At 27.1% G+C, this 26,350-nt stretch overlaps 2 protein-coding genes across 5 annotated transcripts in view; one reads left to right on the top strand and one right to left on the bottom strand.

Moving 5' to 3' along the window:
* LOC136090785 (uncharacterized) overlaps positions 1-26,350 on the top strand; it is an 80,397-nt gene that overhangs the window by 8,723 nt on the left and 45,324 nt on the right. For both annotated transcript variants that reach the window (XM_065817725.1, XM_065817724.1), the window contains exons 2-3: positions 19,421-19,703; positions 21,092-21,188. In XM_065817725.1, the coding sequence (XP_065673797.1) occupies positions 19,503-19,703; positions 21,092-21,188 (298 nt within the window). In that variant the 5' untranslated portion in view covers positions 19,421-19,502. The remainder of the gene's footprint in view (positions 1-19,420; positions 19,704-21,091; positions 21,189-26,350) is intronic.
* LOC136090648 (uncharacterized) lies at positions 3,246-6,831 on the bottom strand. Of its 3 annotated transcripts, XM_065817473.1 has the most exons (3): positions 3,903-6,831; positions 3,768-3,833; positions 3,246-3,428 (listed from the first exon to the last, which is right to left on the bottom strand). In XM_065817473.1, exon 1 carries the CDS (start codon positions 6,206-6,208, stop codon positions 5,183-5,185), a length of 1,026 nt encoding a protein of 341 aa, XP_065673545.1. In that variant the 5' UTR covers positions 6,209-6,831; the 3' UTR covers positions 3,246-3,428; positions 3,768-3,833; positions 3,903-5,182. The 3 variants fall into 3 exon arrangements, with proteins under 3 accessions (XP_065673545.1, XP_065673544.1, XP_065673546.1); XM_065817472.1 differs by having other exon boundaries at positions 3,768-6,831; XM_065817474.1 differs by lacking the exon at positions 3,768-3,833.

Here is a 26,350-nt window from a genome sequence, read left to right as displayed (position 1 = left end):
ACAAGAAACTGGTTAATGTATGTATGGTTATTTAATGATGAACTTTTTGTTTTAAATGCAATTTTTTTTTAAATGCTATGATTATAAAAGGAATTAAAATTTCGACAAAAATGATTCTAATTCTATGTCTTATTTGGTATGAATACTATTATATTGTTAAATATCTATACGCTCTATGTATATATATGCTATATATGTGTGTGTATGTGTGTGTGTGTGTTGTTGTGTGTGTTATTATTGGTTAGGATATGTTTTCCGTTTTACCGTCTAGATTTCATGTTTCGTCTTTATGCAAATTTTTTTGCATTGAACAAAACAAAATTGTCATTAGCCAATACTGTTTTTCTTATTTTAAATAGTAAACTTAATTAAAAAATTACATTTTTGTGTCAATTTTTGAGACAATTTTACAAAGAGAGTGGAGGGGAGGAGGAAAAAATTACCCTCCCCCACCCATTCTCCAAAAATGGTGATTTACAAGTTATAGTTGGTTTTTTGAAGAATAGTCGGCTAGCCAAGTTTTTGACACAATTTTGTTGAGTGAGTTTAAGTTTTGAGGACCTTTCCTTTTTTTTAAGAGTCAATCGGAACTTTTGAAGGATTTACCACCCCCCCCCCACACCTCCCTTAATTATATTTTGTAGAATTGCATTTTGAAGTAATTCAAAAAGCCATGTATAAGCCAAAATAAAGGAATAAAATTAGGTTTTCAAATTTTTATTATATTAAGTTTATATATTTTTTGTCGAATCGGTTATCTTTTTTAACGCTATTTCTAAACACGTATAATTAATTATTTTTTAATTTTTTTGTTCTAAAATTTTTAATGAGAAAACAACTTTTTGATTTATATTGGACAACAACTTTTTAGTTTATGTGCGAGTACATACGGCATACTAATGCAATAAAATAGCAGTTCATAAAACAATTTGTATTTTATGACCCTTACATTCGTCAAAATGGCTGTTTTTTCTCAAAAATTTACAAATATTTTTTGATTTAATAGCGGGCACATAAAAGCTGAGGGCCAAAAGTATAACGTTTCGGCCATTAGCTTTGAGACCATTTCTTAATCCTTAAACTGAAAACTAACTATGTATTGTAATATGATACTTTTATTAAATTTTTAAATGAATTTAATTTTATTGACTTACGACACACAAAAGGGAAAATCAAGAGAAGGTGCAGAAAATGTGCAAATACAATAAGTAGAGAAAGTTATAAAATTATGTAAGTATCTAGCTGCTAATTATTATAATTTCATAACATATTTCTAACATATAAAAATTATTAGTTAGTAATAATAAAAGACAATTTATTGAACAATCTGAAAGCGAATTAGTAAAATTAGGAGCAAACCACCGCTAAATCAAAATATAATAAATAATAATGATAAAAATGTGCCCTTGTCTCAAAATGATGATTTTGTAAAATTAGTCGAAATCATAACCAATGAAAATGAAGTTTTTATAAATGAGCACAAAAATGAGAAACATTGATCTTTTAATGAAAGAACTAGAGTTTTAAGACAAACAGAAGTCCTAAGCATTGCAAACAAAAGTCTTTTAAATGAACATGAAGCATGTTACCAAATTATTTTTCGATGTAAGACAGAGGAGTCATTTTATTTTCAAAGTTTATGTGCTTCATTATTTGGTTCATTTTTAAAATATCATCATAAACAACCTCTGTTTGATGGTTCATTTTGTTTAAAAAATAAGTTTACAAATGCCATAACATATATGGAAAACGGATATCAAAGACAATACCTAAATTGTTGAGCGGAAAGGAAAACCTTATTTTTCTCTGTTTGTATAACCTATAACAAATCTAAATCTTGAAACAATAACTTTTTCACAGGACTGTATTCATGAAAACCTATCAATGCATATAAAACGATAGATACCAATAGTTCACTAAAAGTATACCTGATACAAGTTAAAGGCCAATCATTAATGGTATCATCAGAAAAAAAAAATGCAAAATTTGAATTGTTTCTCATGTATTTAGCAAGTAAGCCATTGTTAAGCATGTACTTTGCAAATATTTTGAACGCATTTTGCACTATGCTTTTGGATGATGCTTTTTCACTTAAAATAAATGAACATTCTTATTTACTTAACACAAAACTTTAAGGTGATGATTTTTAACTATTTTTTTTTGAAAGTTTTTACTCTTGTCGTCAAAATATAATTATGAATTAAAGAAGAAAGTTGAAAAAATTTATTTTTAAAAGTAAATTACAATATGCTCCTAGACATTAACGTTCATATAAGTCACCGAAGTAGCTCTATAGTTATCTTTTTGCTAAAAAAAAAAGACGTTTTTGATAAAATCTAAATTTCGATAAAATGTTCAGATTAAATAAGAGAAAATGGATTTTATTCAGTTCAAAACAACACATCACAAAATACCCTAACTAAGGATCAGTGTTCCTTTATGCCTTTTATAAGATTTTCTGGAAAATTTAGAATTCTGGAAAAGATGAAGAGTTATTTTTACAAAATTCGATCTGAAAGAATAACTTAGAGAATAACGAATTAACTTATTCGGAACAATATTTAAGAAGTGATCATATATAACTTAACAAAATATTAGATAGTCTTTATGTTTACAATAATAACTTACAATAACTTACTATATCAAATTCTTGCTTTGATATAGCCCAGTGAAAAAGCGCACATGGGATACGCGTGGATTTTTTCCATATGTAACCCATGTGGGGATTATTATTTTGTCCCATGTGGGTTTCATATGGTAAATCCCACATGGATTCCATATGGCAAATCCCATATGGGATACGCGTGGGTTTTTACCATATGTAACCCATATGGGGATTATTATTTTGTCCCATGTGGGTTTCATATGGTAAATCCCACATGGGTTTTATGTGGTAAATCCTACATGGGATATAGGTGGAAAATACTACATGTTATAGATCTTAAATGCCACATATTTTAATCCAAATGGTATAAAAGTAGTCAATACTAGACAAATGAAAGTCCGAATGCTTCTATGATAATTTTTAAAATTCTTTTAATTTAAAAATTACTTAAATAGTAATTTAAAATTAATCATCGAAGCTTTCAGAGAGGCTTAACTTAATCTGGTATTTGCTACTTTATCCCATTTGGTATTCAAAATGTGTAGCATTTTTGATCTTTTACATGTGATGTTTTTCACCTATAACCTATGTGGGATTTACCATAAATTATTAAGACGAAATTTTATAAAATTAAAAAACGTGTTGCAAAATGAATTTATTTTAAAATAAATGCTATTACTCAATACATCCAAAATGAATATTAAAAATATTATTTTTTCTTTTGCGATTTACACGCCGTTTTTTGGCGATTGAATTAATTAAATCGCTTCGGGTTGCATAATACCAAGGTTTTTAGTATCTTCTAACTTTCTTCAAACATTTTCTAAAAAAATAAATAAATACAAATATATATATATATATATATATATATATATATATATATATATATATATATATATATATATATATATATATATATATATATATATATAGATATATATATAGAGAGAGAGAGCAGAGAGGCAGAGAGAGAGAGCAGAGAGAGAGAGAGAGCGAGAGAGGCGAGAGAGAGAGAGAGAGACAGAGAGAGAGAGAGAGAGAGAGAAAGAGAGCAATTTTAATAAGGAACCTTATTAGTCGAGCAATTTTAATTATTAGCCAGGTTGAAGTCATTAATGACTACAATATTTCACAAATAATTATTTCCTAATTTATTACTTACAATGACTAACGTATTATGGGTAATTGAACACATATGCGTAATGTGCTTGAACCCATGAGGAGAATCCTGAAAAAAAGTGATCAATTAGGATAAGTAGTTAAACAAAAAAACAAAAACAAAAATGTAAAAACCTACTTTTTCAATGATGTAGACGTTGGGTGCAATAGCCACTGGATGCAAAAGTATCTTTACTTTTTCGTCACACACACGGCCTTCTATAATAACAGGCCTTGACATCGCGCAAAATGCCGTAAAAACTGAAGGCCGATTAAACTTTCACTTTTACTTATATTGATATATTTTTATATTAGGTAGGGTGTAATGGCAGTCTATGTTTTCTAATAATAATCTCTAGTAAAGACGGAAATATAAAAAGAAAACCAAAAAGTTGTTAAAAGATAATCATATTTTTCGTATTTCAAATTTCATAACAAAGTATATATCTATATATTAAAAAGATAACTGTATTTTTAATTTTTTTTGCTAAAAATGGTAACAATAAAAATCACCAACAATAAAAAACACCAACAAAAGTTGATTCAAGCAAAAAAAAAAGTTTTATCAATATATCTCAACAGGGTAAATATATACAAATCCAAACATATTGAAAGACATATAGGCTAATGAGAAAATAAAAAACATAACTAGTAAATAGCATAATTAATTACAAAACTAATTTTCACATAATTTATGATAGCTTTAGTATTTTGGGAGTGGTAATTAGTGAGTAATTCTTTTCCAGAATATTAGAATATACTCTGCATTGTTTTTTTGTGATTTTAAATTAATATTTAGCAGTAATGAACTAAAACTGAGTAACACAAAATGTTCTGTATAAAGGGTCAGTAGCACCTTGAAAAAAAAAAAGCAAAATATTGACCATTAGAAAAGAGCATCAGAAGGAATTTCAAGTCCGCCTCTGTTTAGGCAATACAGATAACTTCCATATTTATAATAACAATTGGTAGAATCATTATAAATTTTTATTTCACTTTTTTGCACATAGCCAGCTATGTAAACTATAGCCACTAATGTAGATTTATTAACTGAGCTTTCAAGATCATGTATATTATCCAGAAGTTCTTTTTCATCAGTAGAAATATCTCTAAAACATATGTCACAAGTATGACCATTGATACCATCAACAGGAATGTCAAGTTGTAATATCAATTTAGTAAGTTGAATATTAATTTTTTCAAATACAGATTTAGCGTTTATAAAGTAAGTACCTCCAGATCCCTGTCAAAGCTTAGAAAAAGCTTTTTCAAGGGGATCTGTTGAAAACCAACCTAATAAGACAAACTTTGCTCCATTACTCAACAAAGTTTCTACAAGATCAACAAAGCCATAACATGAATGCGCTATTGCATTGCTAGTATCTAGCGTAAGCTGTTTTACACGCTTACCTGTAGGTTTCATAAAATTTGACAGTTCAGCAATATCTCGTAGCAGTTGTAACTGTTGATCACCAACTGAGTGGATTTCTTTGCATAATTCATTTCTAAACCGAAGGCCAGCACCAGGTGCTTTGACATTAACAACATTCGAAAAAAAATTATTTTTTCAATAAATACAGCAGTACCTTCAAATGCTTTATTTTCAATCTCTGGATGCGTTCTTAATACAGCTACTGTTTTTTTGCAAAAAACAGACAAACAAAACTTTACAGATTGTCTCTCTATTGGTTTTGGATAAACTGATTTAGCTGTAAGTTTAGAGAGTTTAAAAAGACTATTACACTCAGTTTTATATATAGTTTCTAAATCACTCCACTTAGCCAAAGCCAGTTCTTTATTGTTCAAAAATTGAAGTTCCCCAGTCTTTTTTGTCAACCAATTGTTTCGTATAGATTCTAGTAGATGCACATAATCATACAATAAATATATACCTGATGTTGTTAACCATGGTTTACTATCAACTGTTTTAAACATTCCAAAAAATCTTTGATTTACTTGGTTACCATCAGTAATTATTACCAGTGTCTTACTATTTTCGATATTATTTATTGTATAGACAATTTGTTGACATTGAGCAAACTGAAATTCAGAGGAAAGATTTGCAACAGTTTGAGCTCTACATATAAATTCTGGACCTCCAAAAAGACATTTAATCATAAATGATAAAATTGTTTTAGCTAACTTTTCAGGGTAGTTTACTGCTTGACCAAACAAAGCACCTCTTTGGTAAAGCAATGAAGCTTTGACATAGACCTCATCAATTAGTAGTATGGAAATTCTTTTTAATGGATTTAAATTCATAAAAATACTATTTATGAAACTTAGGTCCTCCATTGAGCTTATTTTTGAAGTCAATCGTGTTAAAGTCCTTATACTTGGCAACTTGTAGTCAATACACAAACAATCATATAAACTTCGTTGTAGTTGTAATTGATATTGTAGTTGAAGTTGAGATAGTCCGACTTGCACAGAGATACACAGCATTTCAAAGGCATTTTTTAAGGTATTTAAAAAAACTAATCGTTAGTTTGACAATATTATTACCTTACAATGTTAACGCCTTGAAACTTACAACGTTATCGTCTTGAAGTTGCGCTATCTAATTTATAAACCAATCAAATTTTAAAGATTTATTAAAAAAGCGCAAACACAAACTTTTGTCTAATGTTAAAAGATGAAAATGTAAACACAGTATTAGGAATTGGCCTTCAGTTTAACAAATTTGTTGCGCGATGTCAAGACCTGTTATTATAGAAGGCCGCGGTCACACATAATATAATATTCTGAAACTAATAAACAAACATCTAAAAGTCTATAAGTAAATTTATTCTTTGATCATTGCCTTTATATCCTATCTTATTTTCATATCATAATCTATTATGGTATTATTTATATAACATATCACAACAATATTATTAAATTTGTGATGTTCAAATATCATATGAACATTCTCTAACATGTTCATATGATATTTGAATATAGTTCTTGAGTATATTATCTGCAAACAATTGACTGATGCAAGTTTAAATGTTGTCAAAAACCAAGCATGCATGCATGGGACACTGCAGTGTCCCACAAAGAAATGCTGGTTTGAAAGTCAAATTTTCTTTATTAAAAAAAAATATTAAAATAGGGGGAGAAGGTTTCCGTAATTTTTTTTAGGCTCCAAAACTTTTAACTTTATATATAATAAGGTTCATAAAACTAAGGGACTTACAAAGTAAATTGAGGAACAAAAACAGGATATTTACAGAAACTTTTCAATTTTTAATCTGGAGTACCAGTGTAATTGGGAATTAAGTCTCTGGGTCCAGTATTCAAAGTAATATGATCTAAAGTAATATATAAATTAAATAAAATGCTTTAAAATGCATGCAGTTATACATATAACTCCTGACAGTTAACTATATGTATAACTAGTTATACATAAAATTTATTATATAAACTTATTTTCTAAGGTTATGCTTGAACAAATTAGTACCAATTAATTCAAATTCAAGATTTAGTTCAAGTTCAAGTTCTTATTTGTTCATTGTTTTTTCACTATTTTATATTTAATTGTTCAAATTTGTTAACTGGTACTATTTCTTACTACAGGAAGAATATTTATCATTGTTGAACGTGATTTTATTAGTAACTTAATTTTACTTTCAACATATTTTGACAACACCCTTTACATTTTGAATGATGATAGCTTTACTTTTCTATTGATGTTAAATTTATTACGTTTCAATAACTCAGATTGAATTTTACTGAATTATTGTAAGCTTTGTAAGAATTTGCTGTATATCAAATGGTGTTGTAAATAAAGTAAAAATTATATATATATATATATATATATATATATATATATATATATATATATATATATATATATATATAGTATTTAGGCTATGCCAGTAGATAGAGGGGCAGTGTGAGTTTAACAATAATTAACAATGGGGAGGGAATGTTGAGACCAAAATAATGTCAATTAAAAAATTGAATTAAAAAAAAAAGTAAATTATTTTATTTAAAAAAAAGTAAAACAATTTATGCTAGCTTTAAGCAGGTTTTAGAGGTGTTTACACCAACAATGTGGTCTAAAAACTTCTTGCTTTTGTTGCTTAAAACTGTAGAGGATCATAGGAAAAACAATTTAAATTCAGAAATTAGCTTGCTTATCTGAAAGAACAATTTGTGTTTTTTTTTTGATTTTAGTACTGTTGAGAATAAACGTATAATTGAACCGGAAAAAAATTGATGGTATATGCATTTTTTATATTATATTAACAATTCAGATATACCATCATAATATGATAACAAAAACTGACATCATTTTCAATGGGAGATGGCAAAAAATTGACTGAGTTTGATAAAGGGTGAAGGTGTTCAATAAACCTGGTCATCATCTGACATCATTATGCATAGATGATCCTATGATTTAGGTAAAATAAGTAATCAATTTGCCATATTTCTCTTTAGAAAGTGTAAGAAAAAAGCATTGTTATGCTGAGAACCTACCTATTGAGCAAGCTTTGACCACCTATTTTATAAATTTGAGAGACAGAAGTGGAAGTGCGAATCGCAAAAGAACTAATAACAATGCTCTAAATTGATTTTAACTTTGTAGACTAACATTAATATAGTATTTAGAAATAATAAATGAAGTTTACATGATTTTTATAGTTTGTATTTATTTCCATTAATTATCAGTTGTCAGTCTCTATTTTATAAAATGAATTAAAAAACTATTTATTTATAGTATAATATTAATACATAAATACTAGTTTCCTAATGCTAGTATCATCACAATGTTAATGGTATTCATTTTAAAGTGAAATTTTGTATCAATTTTATTGTTTTAATGTTGTATATATATATATATATATATATATATATATATATATATATATATATATATATATATATATATATATATATATATATATACATATTATTTTTACTTTATTTAAAACGACTTTGATATACAACAAACCCCTACAAAGCTTTCAATAATTCAGTTATGATACAATCTGAGTTATTGAAATGTAATAAATTTAACATCAATAGAAAAGTAAAGCTGTCATCATTTAAAATGTAAAGGGTGTTGTCAAAATATGTTGAAAATAAAATTAACAAATAAAATCACGTTCATCAATGATAAACATTCTTACTGTAGTAAGAAATAGTACTAATTAACAAATTTGAACAAATAAATATAAAATTAACAAAAACAATGAATAAATAAGAACTTTAACTTGAACTTTAACTAAATCTTAAACTTGAATTAATTGGTACTAATTTGTTCAAGAATAACCTTAAAAAATAAGTTTCTATAACAAATTATATGTATAACTAGTTATACATATAGATTACTATCAGGAGTTATATGTATAACTATATCAGGAATTATATGTATAACTATATCAGGAGTTATATGTATAACTATATCAGGAGTTATATGTATAACTATATGCATTTTAAAGTATACTATTTTATTTAAACATTACTTTAGATTATATTACTTTAAAAACTGGACTCAGAGGCTTTATTCCCAATAAAACTGTGGTACTCCAGATTAAAAATTGAAAAGTTTTTGTTAATATCCTGTTTTTGTTCCTCAATGTAGTTTGTAAGTCCCTTAAGTCATAAGGACCTTATTATATCTAAAGTTAAAAGTTTTGGAGCATAATAAAAGTTACAGAAACTTATCTCCCCCACCACCACCACCCTATTTTTTTCTTTTTTAACAAAGAAAATTGGGAATTCTTTGACTTTCAAACCTGAATTTTTTTTGTGGGACACTGTAGTGTCCCATGCATGCATGCTTGGTTTTTGACAACATTTGAACTTTCATCAGTTAATTGTTAGCAGATAATATACTCAAGATCTATATTCAAATAACTATTATATTATCCTAATAATACGTCTATTTGCACAAATCTTAATCTTATTTCTATAAAGAAAGATAAACATTATTTGTGGTACTTATATACTTGCTTGCCATTCTCTATATTAATATAAAATATTCTCACACAATATAAATGTAACGCAATGCAATGTCGATTTAAAATTTTCTTTTTTTTAGTTTTTTTTTAAAAGTTTTTTTTTTTAGTTTCCAGCTTTCAAATTAATTCCCATGCAAATCCCACATGAAACCCACGTGGGATTTCCCATGTGTGTAAATACCATATGGTTCCCACATGTAACCCATGTGGGATTACCCACATGGGTTTAAGGTGACAAATTTCCATACGGATACCACATGGGAAAATCCGTCCCACGTAAATCCCATCAATCCCACACGGAACCCACGCGGAACCCATGTGGGACGCCATTTTATTTTTCACTGGGAGTAAGTTATTGTAAAGATATAGAAGGCATTTTTCAAGATGAGCCATGAATCGAAAAAGATGAAACTAAAGCTTTTGGTATTATCTGAAATAAACGAAATGACACTTTAATTTATTGATTTAAAAATTTTTTGGTATGCTAATAGCAATTTTAATAAAAATTGCTATTAGCATACCGAAAGAGACTCTCTTATTTTTAATGCCAGTATATATGATCCAATAGGACTTATAAATCCCTTTGTTGATAAGCTAAAATTATTATTTCAGAAGTTAAACATTTCTTAAATGTTTTGGGTTAGTTATCTTCACACAGAGAATATTCTTGAATGGCAAATAATAATTAGTGGTTTGCGGTTAGCAGGTAGTATAAATTTACCGCGATGGTATATTGACAATTTAGATTTATTTCTATATAAGTTAGAACTTATATAGAGATAAATCTATCATTGCAATATGACTAAAGACGGGTTTATCATTGCAATATGACTAAAGACGGGTTTTGTGTTTTTTTAATGAAAACTGTTTGTTTTCTATATTAATAATTTCTAAGTCTAGGGTTGCCTCAGTAAATAAGTCAACTATACCTCGCCTTGAACTCAGTTCTAGTTTGCTGTTAGTTGAGTTGTTATACGATATGAAAAATGAACTTAATCTGTATATGATATTTATAAAGTTACTTGTTGTGCAGATTCTACAATATGCCTCCATTGGATTAATAATGCAACAAAGAAATAAGTTTTTCTCCAAAACAGGCTTAATAAAATTAGAAGTTTATATGCTATCGCATCATGGAAGTATGTCGAACCAAATAGAGCAGATATTATTTCACATCATGGAAGTATGTCGAACGAAATAAACCCAGCAGATATCATTTCACATGGTTGTTCGTTAACTAATTTAGAAAAACTGAACATACAGTTCAATAGATCTAACTTTCTTGATAGCTTGGAAATTCAATTTTTAAATTTAAGTTTAAAAGATTTAAGACTTTAAGAAGTGGATGTCATCGTTGGTTGTCAACAGCGAATGGAAAATACACCATTATGATAAAATGCTAAATTTCAAGTTTTCTTACCTCATAATTTCCAGAAAGCTTGATTCCAGAAAGCTCATGTTCTTGTAAAACATTACGGTGGTAAAGAAACTCTCGACAAATTGCGGAATACATACTGGTTTCCTAAGGTGAGGTCTCTAATAAATATTATAAGTAAAAAAATGTTTTATTTGTAAAAGGTTTGAAGGGAAACCATATTTTAACCCTCCGTTTCCACCCTTAACAGTGAGTATGCTAAATCATGACTACGCTTTTAAATACACTGGGTGGATTATGCTGCTCCATTATATGTCAAATTTAGATGATTCATATATTGATAATAAAGTATGGATATTTTCGTTCACATGATCTCGTGCACTTATTTTAGATTTAGTTCCTGATTGCTTTTACACAGAGCAATCAGGAACTAAAACTAAGTCTAAGCAAGTGCCATTCGTGGTCTTCAAAGATCTTTTTCGCGGCGATGGTGCCTTCATTAAACATGCAAAAGATAATGAGTTTTTTTTGTTTTTTTTGTTTTGTTATTTAGATGCTCCAAGGAAACCTAACGGTTCTGTCACAAACCACCGCAGAAGTGCATTTAAGCAGCAAGTTCACACTTCCGACCTGGATCTCCTGCTCATACAGCAATCGTTCTAACCACTGCGCTAAGGCTGCACAAATTGAGTTGAGAAGTCCCAGACTATAATATATTCAGAATAGTAACTGTCAAAGCTTCATAGAACTGTGAATAAGTTTTACCCGATCAAATGTGTTACAAGACAAACTAACAATAAACTAAAAGTAAAATTTGTAGACGAAGGACTTGCTCCGCCTTGTGTAGACGGCTCTTTGCCCGAGGAGTGTTGCGATAGCGCTCAAATGCTTATCGCCTACTATTAGCTTGTGCTTGACTCTTTTTGTCACACGATTGCCATGCAAATTTATAAATAGTTTAGAGTTGCATGCTAGCAGTTCGTAGCTGCAGTCATTCCTCGTATTTTCTTGATGTGATGTTCATAACGAAAGAAAGCTAATAATTCTACTTCAATAAACATATAATTGTATTCTTTTTGGTCTTATACCCAATAACAAAAAGAAGAATGACGAAACTTCAAGACTAACTAAAATGTCATAGCTAATTTTTGGCTTACTTCAAAGTTACTCCCAAGCTAAAGAAAATTTAAATGTATTGATAATTCTCAAAAACATCTCTCTAAAACAAAATTGACAAAAATACAAGTTTCAATGTTGTGTAACTTTGCAATATGTGCTGAAAACAAGTACTATTAGAAAGTGGTGTGTCTATGATAAGTAGAAAAAAATTTTTAATGATTAAATTAAAGACCACAATTATTTAATTTGATTTTCTTTAAGACTGCGCAAAATGTTAGGTAAAATCAGTTTGCCTTTAAAAAAGCGTTATTCTTTTTGATGCAAACGCGCGTCACAACATACTAATACATACATGTGTAATACATACACAACATACAAATACAATTCGTCTCAACATACTAATATTGCGAATTTTTCTTAAAATGATTTTAGGTTTAGTTGGTTTTTTATTCAAAAGATTTAGGTTTTGCGTTACAAGAAGGTGACCTAGTAAACAATAAACTTCAAAACATTTTTTTGTTTTGATAAGTTCTATAAATTGCATCTATAGAAAAGTTTTTAAACAAAGAAAACCTGAGTATTTCATGATTTTTTTTAGTCTTAAAAATAATATTTAAAGTTCAAAGTTGTGCATAAATAGTATTATTTGAGTTTTTTTTAATATAAAATACACAATAAGTAGTATTATTTGAGTTTTTTTTAATATAAACTAATTTTGTTTCAAAGTAATAAAACATTCCGCTGTAATAACAATGGTTAAAATATTATATTGGTTAAAAGAGGCTAAGAATTTTCATTTATATAGTTATTGAAAACATAATAAGTTTTATAACTAATTCGTAATACATTTGTGAAAAACGTTTCAGAAGTACAAATATAAGTTTTATAAGAAATTTTTAATATAATTAAATTTAAATAACGTTTATTTTATGTCCATTTTATTTCTGTAAAAGATATGAGCGAAGAAAGCATAACGAATCAATAGGTTCATCATTTAAGGATTTTCTTAATTTAGTTACAAGAAGCCCTGCCGTACTAAAACATCTTTCAGTTTCGACCGACGATGGTAGAATAGATAACAAAGCATTATACAATTGTTCAAATAAATGACTTTCTCTTCTTTTCCACTAATTTTATCAAAAATGCTCATTACTTTTTTAATAGATAAACGTTATTTTGAAAATTTACTACAGTTGAAACATTGGTGTTTTTCTTTGACAAAATGCGATTTAATTCTTCTTTTTTTATTTTGTTTTAAGTACATTTATGTGTAGCCTCATCTTCTCGATTTTAAATATTTTCATTAACATTCTCATCACTGAGAAATAAACGATAAACAAATTCTTTCATTGCTAGAGCAATTTTGTTTCTTGCTTAATATTGCCTTTTTTTTATGTAAGTGCTTTTAGGTTGGTGTTGGGATCATCTAAATATTCTAACAAGCCTTCTACATTTATAATTCAATTATAATTTATAATTATAATTATAGTTCAAATACTCTTTTACTTACTACTTCATAGAAATTCATACCAGTTTCACTTGATTGAGTTTTCAATTTAGAAAGTAAAAATTTAAATATTTTAAGCATCAATCTGTATTGCAATCTCGCCTTTTTTAATGCAAGTGAACTTACCTTAATGATTTCTAATGATTCTACAACTTCCTCAACCTGCCTAATTTCACAATTTGTTGGATATAAATTAATAACTGACAAATTTATTAGTACTGGTTTTATTATTTCTTTCAACTCCAAGAACCTTTTTAATACTGTCAACATTGAGTTCCAGCGTGTATGTACATCATCGCCTTTTCCTTTCTTAGTTTTTCTTAACACTCTCTTTGCAGAAAATCATTTTTTACAGGCGATTGTCTAAAAAAACTAGCAGTTTTTCTAGTTTTATTTATTGTTTATGAAGAATCTTGAACAAATTCTATTTTATAATTGGCAGGAGCTACTTCAACTTTGTCCTTCGCTTTTGTTAAAATCTTCCTCATCATCAGCAAATTCGTCTCTTATCAAGTTCTGTTTCAAAATATTAGTCATCAGGTTCTACTCAATTTGCAAGATTAGCATATAAAACATCTACCATATCCAAATGTATACCATGACTATGAAAAATTTAATGATAAATACCCATCAATTGTCCCATTTTTTTCATTACTGACGATCCATCTGTTATAAAAGCAATTATGTAGTTTTTGAGCTGCAAACCAAACTCGCCTTGTTTTTTAATAACAATCTCAACTGCCTCGGTTGCTGAAATTGCGTCTTCAACTTTTATCATACCAATACTATATACATTTCCGTTTTTCATGTGGATATTCATATTCATATAATATCTGTTTTTTTTGGAGCTCCACTCGTCAAATGATAATGAAAACATCTAATCATCTTCTATTATCTTTTTTAAATCATTTTTTATTTTTTCTTTAGTCTGGTCAGCATACTCAAGCGTAATAATTTTAATTCCTTGTCTTGTTAATGGCATTTTTAAACCCTAAGCTTTCCATTCTTTCATAACCTCTTCATTATTTGCTAAAATTGAAAACGGTATTTTACCTAAAGCTGTTAACTTTGCAAGAATAAACCCAGGACAAGAAATTGAAAAGTCGTTGAAAGTAGTATAAATCTATCTTTTGAGAACTACTTTAGGCAACTAATGAGCTTCCTGAAGAAAGCTCTAATATAAGGTCGTGTTTGTGTTGCATGTGGTACGTTAAAGATGTAGTTGATAAAAATGGATTTAAATTTGGTTTCACAATGCTTGTATTTAAAGTTCGTGAATCGTTTGTATTTTCTAATAAATAAACCCAAACTTTAGACTTTCTTTTTTTTGTCTGCACCCATATATCGGTACTATTGCATATATTGTGTGATAAATTCTAAAATTATAGTATAATTTATAAAAATCTTTGCAGGTACACTATAATTCAAAACAGAGCACACATTTCCACGAAAATACATTCAAAAAGATTATTATCAACATACCATTATGAAGTAAAAGATGAAGATTAAAGTTTTCCTAAAAGTAATAATTGTAAATATTCAAGATGTTCTTGGAAATTATGGCTTATTCAGCTAGTTCCGTGGTTTAACATGAAACAATTACTAAATCTAGTGTCGATGATCCGCTGTATAAAGACGAAAAAACTCTTATTATTAAATAAGTGCTTATTTTTACATAAAACCTAATCCAAATATAAAACGTCGAAAAATCGTTCTAATTTTTGAATAATTGTTTAATTAATCAAACCAGAGAATAGACAATTAATCTATTAATTGATTAATCGATAACAGCCCTATCAAATACCCATTAGTAAATCATCAACTGTTTTTAAAAAAACAGCTTAAAACCTTAATTTGAAGAGAAATTGTTTTTGCGTTAAGCTGATACTTTAAAAAATAAATAATGACATTATGTATAATACGTTATCAACAGAATACATACTGTGGAAATTGATGGCAGCCATATGGTTACTGCAAACTTTAAAGGGTTCATAACTTTTTTGACAATAAGTTTATATTTAGATTTTTATTACAAAGATGTAAACAATTTGTTATAAATTGATTGTTTTCAATTAATTTAATGATGAGTTTACTTCAAAAGCTTAAAGATTTCAATAAATTCCATTGTAGTTTTAATAGTTTTTTGTTAATAGGTATATATAAATGCAGAAAAAGAAAAATCGTATGCTCTAACTTACCCCAATTAAAATAGGAGCCTTTAATTATTTTGCTTTTTTTCCGTTTTTATTTAAAACTTGCGTATAAAGTAGCAAACAAAAGTTATTTGCTTAAACTTTTTTTATTATTTCGACACAAGCGCATTTTGTTTTACAAGAAATTTTATGAATTTAATTTCTATATGGTTCCTAATATATGCATCCTAAATTGGCTATAAATGTGGTTGGTTATTATTATTTGATATTAATATTATTGTTATTAATATTATTCTCATGAAAAAGTAATGTTAAAGTTATACGCAAAATCATCACTGAATAGTTTACTCTACAAGAGCTAAAATTTACTTTTATCTTCTGTCAAACAGTTTTATTGTTCAAATTAGTTATAAATCTAAGCATTTCATGCTTAATTAATAAACAAGTCTTGCATTTTGGAGTTTCTATATTAAACCTAAAGTTATAATTCTTACTTTTTTTGTTTTAGTCTAATACTCTATGCGTGGAAAAATTTATATAATTTTGTTACAAAATTTGGATGCAACCACTTACTATTTTGAACATTTGTATTAGGTCTTTAATTGTTTTTCTGTTTTCCAATATTTCTAGATTAAATACTTCAAGTAAATTCAAATATTGAACTTTTCTTTTAAACAGGAACAATTTTGTTTGCTCTATATTTTATTTTTTCTAAATGGATTATATCTTTTTGTTGGTAAGTCTTCCAAACCAAAACCGAATTTCCAAAAGCTCTATAATCTATACTCAAAGTTCTGTTTGAATTCGTTGCTTTTTTTTGTCACTTGGGTGTGCCATTATAACTTTTTGTTATAAAAATCAGTGATAGACTCAGTGGGAAGAGGATGGGCGTACCTACCCCCCCTCCTTCTACTAGAATCTATAAGCCCTAAAAAATCCTAGTAATAGAGGATCTTTTTTTAATTATACTAAGACACAACCGTAATACCAAACAAAACAATACTTCATAATTTCCAAATTTACCCCTTCCCCACCCCCTCAAAATAATTCCTGGATCCATCACTGATAAGAGTACCATCTTTGTCCAAGTTTCCTTGTTCTTCTTGGTGTTTAAAGAGCTCATTTTAAAGTGACACGTTATATTTAAAAAGGCCTAAACGTAAATTTTAAACACTTAACAAATTAAAGTAACTGTTAATGAGTTTATATGTATTTTGTTTAAAAACGGGTAATTCAAAATTATGAAAAAAAAAAAAAAAGTAAGACGCTAATAAAAAATGATATGATATCCAAACATATAAATGATAGTTATATGTTTGGATATAAAGCACAAGTATCATTGTAGCTCACTAAAGAATAAAAGATCCCTTTTAAATAGGCATTAAACTTAACTATCGACTTTGAACACCTCACTTATATACCAGTTTATACTACACTGCAAAATAGCTAAAGAATACTTTACAGCAGTACAGAAGCTTCTCAAATGAACTAGATTCTAAGATAATCCGGAAAATTCCAAACATTTCTCTCAGGGCAGTACCGTGAAATTTTTTTAGGAGGTTCGGTTTAATAAAACGAAGAAATTTAAAGTAAAAAATAAATATTTTTCTTGGTTTTATTACAAAAAGTGGTTTTGGGTCATCACCCTTCACCAAGCTATTTAATTACAAAAAAAGTGATTTTAATTGGTTTTCAAATAGAACTGCTATTTGCATTATCAAACCTACCTTAGAATTTTGCGTAGATTATAAAAGAGTTTCTTCTTAAACCATAAATTTAAACTGTGTAATAATTTCTACTAAAATAAGCCTTTGACTATAACCTTTAAACTTAACATTTAGTTTGTTATTTTATTTTGTTAGCTAGTTATTATTATTAACTTTATAAATTATAAAACTATGTTGTTTTTTAATAATTTAAGACAAAAAAAATTATGTTTTAAGACATATAAAAGACATTAGTTTTACGAATGGTATAAATACAAAGAAACAATATAAATAATAAAAAATTAGCTAAATATTATATTATATAACTTATATAAAATTTATTATTTATAAAAATTTACCATTATATTGTTAGTACAATGCGTAACTTTAGTGTAACATTTCGTAGGTGTTGATTTATGTATTTTTGTTTACTTTTAAGTTAAGGTAGTACTAAATAAGACTTATAATAAGGAAAATTTATTTTGTGCTACAATATAGCACAAAATAAATTTGGTTTTACTGCTGCAATGAAAATTTTATGTATTTTGATAGTTTAAGATTTTGAGTAAAAACAAGCCAAAACTTTAAGAGAGCAATAATTAAAAAAATGCATTTTCCTAATGGTAAAAATCTATAACAGCTGATTTAATAGATTTTTTTTTGTGTTTACATTTTTAAGATAATCACTACGAACAGGAAAGTACTTTATAATTTTTTTTTTATAATTCTACGTTGAAATTTTTGTTTATCACATTAAGCAAGATAAGAAGTAAAAAGACTAAAATTGTTTTTTTTTAAGCATTAAAAAAGATGACTTTGATAAAATTTTGTTAATCTTTGATATTAAGATTACTATGTTTAGAGTTAGCAGCCTTTATGTTTTTCCTAAACTAATCCAAAAACCTATTCTATTTATATATATATATATATATAAATATATATATATATATATATATATATATATATATATATATATATATATATATATATATATATATATATATATATATATATATATACATATATATATATATATATATATATATACATATATATATATATATATATATATATATATATATATATATATATATATATATATATATATATATATATATACATATATATACATTTATATGTATATATATATGTCAGAATTATATATATGCCAAAGTTTATAAATAAAAACTATTCTATATTTTAATTTATTTCTATGCACGGTTAGTTAGAGTTTTTTTAAAATTTTTTTTGCTAAAGTCAGCAACCATTGCTTTCAAAACGCTTTATTGCGCTTTTAATAAATTACTTATATAAAATTTAGAAAGTAAAGTTTCTAGTATTAATTTTTTAGAAACACCATAATTTGCTAAAAAAATAGTTAGTTTGTTATCTATCTAGAAATTGAACACATTTGTAAGTAGCTTTAGAAATGTTTAATATGTCGAGATTTTTTAATTGTCAATCTCAGTTAAATCTCCAAACTTAAATATAGGTTTACCTTTAGCAGCTTTCTGTTTTCTAGTAGAACGTTTTTTCATTCAGAAGAACATTTTGAAACTAAAATTTAAATTCGTTTTGGCAAATTATTGTAATATTGCAATCAAAAATATATCTGAAGGCGTTACCAAGTAATAAAACACACAAATTTATTATTTTTTAAATTTCCCAAGTTATTTTATTTTAAATTTTTGTTGCTGTTGTTATTATAATTTTACAATTATTACTTAAATAACTATTTAGTTAAGAAATTAAAAAAAAAATAAGTGGTTTGGTATTTATTATTTTAAACTCCATCCTACTTATGTTTCAATAACTTTTTAATTATATGAGTTTACTTTCCTCTCAGGCAATTCTTATCTGTTACAAGCTTCATTACTCGTTTACCTTGCAAATTGTATGCAAAGTTTGACAAAATTAAAAATGCTTACATGAATGGAAACGTTATAAAATTACTGAATAATGTCAATTCTTCTGACTGTGCTGTAGCGTGTGTGAGCAACTTTAATTGCACATTAGTTAATTGGAAGGAAGATGAAATGATCTGCGAACTAATATCAGACCCAAATCCACAACAAATTTCAAAAGATCTTTGGATGATTTTACAACCAGATAACACTAATAATAAAATAGTAAGTCTTTATGCATTTAAGTACAAACTTTGTGTAGTAACTTCAAAAAAACGTCCTTAACTGATGATTGCAGTGTATTTTGTAAAATTTCTTAGTTTATCTATAAAAAAAAAATCTATAATAGCAATCAAATTAATAATAATAATAAAAATATTTTCCTCAAAAATTTTGCTTTAAATTGAACAATCTAGGTCAGTATAAAATTAAAATGTGAAAAAGTTTTTTCGTTTATTTAGAAAAATGTCTGCCCAAACCGTAACCATAAGCCGATTTAAATAAAAATCAAAAGGAAAAAATTAAATTATAGTAAAACAGATTTACGCATTCCGAATTATAAAGTTTTCAATTCTTAAATTTGAATATATAAAATATTTGTAGAAACTTTTAGATTTAAATATGACAATAATAACGAAAAATTAATATTAGTATTTTTTTCACGTGTTTTAATATGAGCACTATTTAATAAACTCTTGGTGTATAAATTATTACATTTTTTTTGTTCCCAGGTCTGTGCAACTCATAAAAAGTTCTTAAGAATTTTTTAAGACAAGTTGATTCAAAAGCAATAACAACATTTATGCAGTTCCTTCTAGTTTATATAACATGAGAGGAAAAGTCTTTTATATTACAAGAGCCTCATTTAGCTCCATCATTATATTTATCTTTAAAATTCTTATGTTTAGTTTGTTGAATATGTTTAAATAAAAAAATATATCTCTAATAAATGCAACTTTGATGATCTCAGCTTTAATGATTTTTGTTAAATGATAATTGTGCAACCGTGGCGCAGTGGTTAGAGCGCTTGCTTAAGAAGCAGTAGATCCAGGTTTAAAACAAGCTCTGGACTTATTTTCGCGTCACGGTAAGGAAGAAGGCGTGAACTTCCTGGTTAAATGCACTTTCGCGGTGCTCTGTAACAAGGCCGTTAAGTCTTCTTGGGATACCTAAATAGCCAAAAAAAAAAACATTACAATTAGGAACAAAAATATCTCAGCTTTTTTGTACATTAAAGATACAAACTTTATAAAAACGCACTTTTATGAAAGAAAAACACGTTTTTGTAATACTTAGAACTTGTCATATCAGTGAACCATTGGCATTTCCTGATGACACTTTTTTACTTTTTATTAATTTGCTGAGATTTCTGTTATTCGTTTTTGTTTTGTAATACACTGGAGTATAAATTTTTCCCCAAGTGAGAATGTTATCTGTTAGCATTTAAACCAGGATGAAAAAAAAATTTAATTACAAGGATTTCATGAATAACATTTTACTTTACGTCTGTTATTATAGCTATACTATAAGTAAATTATGTTATTGTAAATTATTCTGGAGTAAAATAACAACGTTGAAACAGACATTTAATGCATATACAATATGTATTTCAGGTTGGTCAAATTTGCGAGCAGGTTAATCCATGTGGTAGCACTCAAGTATGTCGAGATGTATGCGATTCTTTTAATAAACATACCTTTTCTTGTATTTGTAAGTAGATTTTATTTACTTAGAGTTGATTTATGTAAGTGACCAAGTTGTATTGCTCTTAAAAATTAGTTACTTTATATAAAGACGAAGGCCTTTCTTTGCTTTTTGATTTGTTGGTATTAACATTTTTACAAACCTGTTTTTAATTCGAAAAAAATAAGTTTCTTTCAACTTTTATATATGATTATTACCAATTATAAAAGAATCATCACCAAGCTTAGGCAAATCCAGATCATCTAAGTAAGGAAGGAGGGAGGCATGTTCAGGTTTTTTGATATGCTTGATTTAGACCATCTAGAAATGAAGAGGGATTGGGCTATTTTTGATTCGGGTGATCCAGAATATCTAGTAAAGTAGGGAGCAGTTTTCAGGTTTAATATATTTAAAGCAGGAATGCCAAAAAATTACAAAACTTCTTTGGTAAGTTTTCTTAAAATAAATAGTTATACACTGTCTCAAGGCCAGTTACCCCCATCGCACCCAAATCTCCTATGGATCCGCTCTTGTCACCAAGTTATTCTAATAAGCTGTAATGTTGTCAAATATAGCGTATTGCAAATAAACTGTAATGATTATAGAATAGAGCTTATTAGAGCCTAGATTTATATGAAAAAAATCTCATGAAAAAAATAATTTAAAGAAACATTAAAGAAAAAATCTATTATTATCATTATTAACTCAAGAAATAATATTTAATGACGCATATAGAACAAAAACTAGTAATACAAGTAGCTGTATTGACATCAAAGTCTATTAGTGTAACTGCAATTGAAAAAGCATCCTTAAGTATCATGATGTTATTCAGAACTTGATAGTTGTAATTAAAAAACGTATTATTCTCGGCTATCATCAAGTTTAATTAAAGTAAACTACACCTTTTCATGATGTTATTGAGAACTTGATAGTTGTAAATAAAAAACGTAAGAAGTAGTTGAGAAGATGAAAGATGTGATTAAAAAAAAGTAAGATGTAAATTTAACCATGAAAGATGTAAATAAGAAACAGTAGTATGTAATTGGGAAGATAAAAGTTGTAGATGAGAAAAATATAAAGAATACAAAGTTCATTTTATTTTGAATTTCGTAGTCCTAGTATACATTGTAATTTAAGGCTGGAATCAATAATAAAATATCAATAAAATATAAAAAGTCATTAAAAAAGCATTTGAGGTTTAGGCGGTAACTGAAAATATTCTATTGGGTGTCAATTAAAACTTGCTCTTATTTTTTTTTGCAAATAATTTATTTGAGGTTTTAGATGAATAATAAACAAAACACAAATAATTTATTTGAATAGAAATTTAAAATTTAAATTTAAACAACATCATTAAAAATCATTGCAATATTCGTTTGAGCACCAACTTGGACGTCTTCCGTATTTAAATTCGTTGCGTCATACGTGGTCGTATGTTGTACAAAGCCAACATCCACTCGTAACAAGAATCTGCTTTAAATGATACTCTGCGAGTTTCCATCATGACAACAATTATTGTTGATATGGCTGCAATCAAATGTGTGTTTGAACCTTTTGAAGAAGGTATTTTCATTATTGCTCTTTTCTTCTGTTTTGTGCGTCCTTGCGTTTTTCTACAAAAAAGATTAAAATTTGTTTCGTCCAACCAAACTATTTGATGACTAGTTGTGATGTGTTTGTTAACGTTCCTAACATATTCAGCTCCTTTTTTTTTGTTTTAATTACTATTCGTTGTAGTAGGCTCCTTGCGCACTTTTTTAAATGAAAATAGTCTGCCTTCGAGTTAATTGCTAATTGTTGATGTGCTAATGCTAAAATTAAATTGTTTAATATCCGTGTTTTAATGGCCACATATGTCAACTGACAGTCACTTTCAATCCGTGTTAGCATTTCTTCGATTTGATCATTGGTTAATTGCTAATTGCTGTTGTGCTGACGCTAATATTAAATTGTCTTAATACCCGTGTTTTAATGGCCACCAATGTCACCTGGCAGTCACTTTTAATCCGTGTTAGTGTTTCTTCGATTTGATAATCGGTTAATTTTTTTGGTTTAAAACCACCTCTTCCAAAAAGTTTCAAGTTTCCGCTGTGAACCAATTTGTATGCTGTCTTATATTTGACACCTAAATTTTGCGCCAGAGTCACCCAATAGTCGTTTCACTTAGCACATTTAATTACTATTCTTATATATAAGTTATATGTAACTAAATAGGTTGAAAAAAAACAATATATTTTATCTTCTATGAAGATAAAACATATTGTTTTCTTTCAACTTATTCAGTTGTATGTTTTTCATGTCTGCAAATTGGACAAGGTGGTTCTTGTTGTTCCAGAAATGGTTGTAAACAAATCTGGTGAAATAAGTGCTTCGACGGATTCAATTTAATAACAGATTTTCTATTCATAGTGTATTGACAAATAACACAACGATCTTTCAATTCCATTAATGTATTCCTGTATTGCTGGTACATACAAATGCTTAATGTGATATTATTAACTTATTAAAATGCATGTCCAAAAAGATCTCTTATTGACATTGATTTTGCAATTATAAATAATGTATTCTCATTTACATATTTTGATTTCTTAATTACAACTTTTGTTTTTCAAAATACATATTGCGATTTCTTCTTTACATTCTTCTTTGCAGGGTTTCTCAATGACATTTTAAAGTTTCTTAATTACATGTTTTGTTCTTAATTGTGTTGTGTTCTTAATTACATATTCTACTTCTAAATTACATATTGATATTTTTCTCAATTACATTTTACTTTTTTAACTACAGCTTTTAAGTTCTCAATTACATCTTGAAAAGGTGGAGAGTAAAAAAATTACATTTCAATAAAAAGGATTTGCTAAAATTTAGGAAAACCAATGAATTAAATTTTACTTTGCTAAACTAAGTTGGAGCAATGGCACTAACGGCTTTGAATTATATAAAATTAAAAAAATTTACTTAACTCTTATTTAGAAGAATGTAATTTTTTATTCCAATAATCAAATTAGGAAATATTTAAGACAGGACAAGTATACTCAAAAAGAATAATGATTTTAAAGTAATTCAGAAAAGAAAAGAAAAAGAAATACTTGGTTTCAATATTCACAAAAAAATTTTACTTACAAAATAACAAAATATTGAAAAAGGCTTAAACAAATAAAATTAATTGAATATAAATTATTTCATAATAATTACAAATGTATTATATGTAGTATATTTAGTATTATATATAGCTTTGCATCAAATTTGCGAAATATATTGTATGACCAATCTAACTATTTGAATAGAGAATCAAATTTAATTTAAAAAGGAAATACATTGAACTGATATTTGCATCAGTATTTTAATAAATCCCACGTGCTTTTGTTCATATAAACAAAAATAAAGTATAAGAAAATCCGTATTTTGATGTCTCTATAGTAGCAGAATAATTGGAAAAATAGGTATAAATAAAGTAACTAGAATGAAATAACTCACCTTAAATATTTAGAAAAGTGTGAAAATGTATGTGAAATGTAGTGTGTTCAAATAAATTGGTATAACATTCCATCCAACAATCGTTTATACATACAAAGTTATAGTTAAAAACAGCAGCAAACTGTCAAAGCATAACAACTATGTCATATAAACGACTGCTGCATAAAAAGTAATAAAGATTTAGTAAATATAATAATCGTTGTTCTTATAATATAATAACAAACACATATTGCAAAAATTATGTTTAAAAAAATATATATATATAAACAGAAAACTACTGAAAAATCAAAACAAAACAAAATGTTAAACGAACATTTCAAACTAAACGAAAAATAACGTTAAAAACTTTCCTTACTCTCGTTTAGTGTCAACGCGTTATTATACGCAAGCTCAGTAAATAAAAAATAAATATTTTTTAAAATAAATAAAAAATTTTTAATTTTGGCTACGGCTCGAAGAAACGTACTTTTTTAGTTTGATGACTGTTTATTTTTATATAATTCAATTAAAATTATCAATTTTAACTCTTTTCATGGCTGAAAATACAATAAGCTTATCTTAGTAGCAAAAGAAAACAACTCAAATAAAACTAAAAATACATTTCCACCTTCAAAGTTGTGCTTTTCATAGAAATTTAACATTCCAAGCTGAGTGTGATTTGTTCATACTTTAAAAATATATAATCTAACCATCTGAGCGTAGAAGTTTATTTTTCTTTTCAAAAAACTTTTTTTTTAATAACTTTTATCTGTATTTAATACCTATTACAGATCTTAGCACTAAATTATTTTTTTAACTGGTTTTTTTTATATACACTCTCATATATTTGTTATCGTATATAATGATTATAAATGATGAATATCTGAGATTTTATTAATAATATTCTCATATATTCATGTATGTTTTGTATGTATGTAAGTATGTACAGTGAGCAAAAAAATTAATCACGCAGCCAATAGAAATGAATAAAATTGCATTTTTCTCAAAAAATATAAACTTTTTTGAAAAACTAATTTCACCAAAAGATAGCGCTTAAAAAATACATTAAAAATCATATCTTTTAAAATAAAAATTTGAATTTGTCATATTTAAAAACATAAAGAACTAACTTTATTGAAAATTCCTGACAAAAAAATTTATCATGCAACAAGAAAATTCGAATGGTAAGTATCAAAAATTATATTATATTTAATTATGTTATTTATTTATAATAATTTAAACTATATATTTATATTAATAAACTTTCCAGCAATGACCAGCATTGAAAATATAAAATCTAAAAGAAGCTACACATCTCATTGATCGGACTTCGTGCACGAGTATTTGCGTTATGGCAAGATGGCAAAAGCCAAAGATCAATAGCTAAAACGCTATGTATATCGCCTTATAACGCTATGTAACCTTTCAATCCATCGAGGAAAAGTTTAAAAAAGTTAGAAAACTCGAAAATCAACCTGGAAGAGGACGCAAACGAAAGACTACGGCGCGTCAAGATCGATCTTTAATCAAAAGATTCGAAATTAATCCAAGATCTTCAACAACAGCAGCAGCAAAAGAGTTGGAGGAGAGTTTTGGATTGTCTCTCACACCGCAAACAATTAGAAATAGCTTGCATGAAGCGAATTTACATGGACGAACACCACGCAACAAGCCGTATATAAGCCCAATCAATAGAAAGAAGCGGCTCGAATAGGCAAAAAGTACGTGGATAA

Source organism: Hydra vulgaris, chromosome 14 (assembly GCF_038396675.1).
Source record: "Hydra vulgaris chromosome 14, alternate assembly HydraT2T_AEP".
Classification (NCBI taxonomy): Eukaryota; Metazoa; Cnidaria; class Hydrozoa; order Anthoathecata; family Hydridae; genus Hydra; species Hydra vulgaris.
This window is presented reverse-complemented; position numbering and strand designations above follow the sequence as displayed.

What these genes read in the sequence shown, in the direction of transcription:
- LOC136090648 (XM_065817472.1), bottom strand. Translation starts at nt 6,208, where the DNA reads ATGCTGTGTATCTCTGTGCAAGTCGGACTATCTCAACTTCAACTACAA.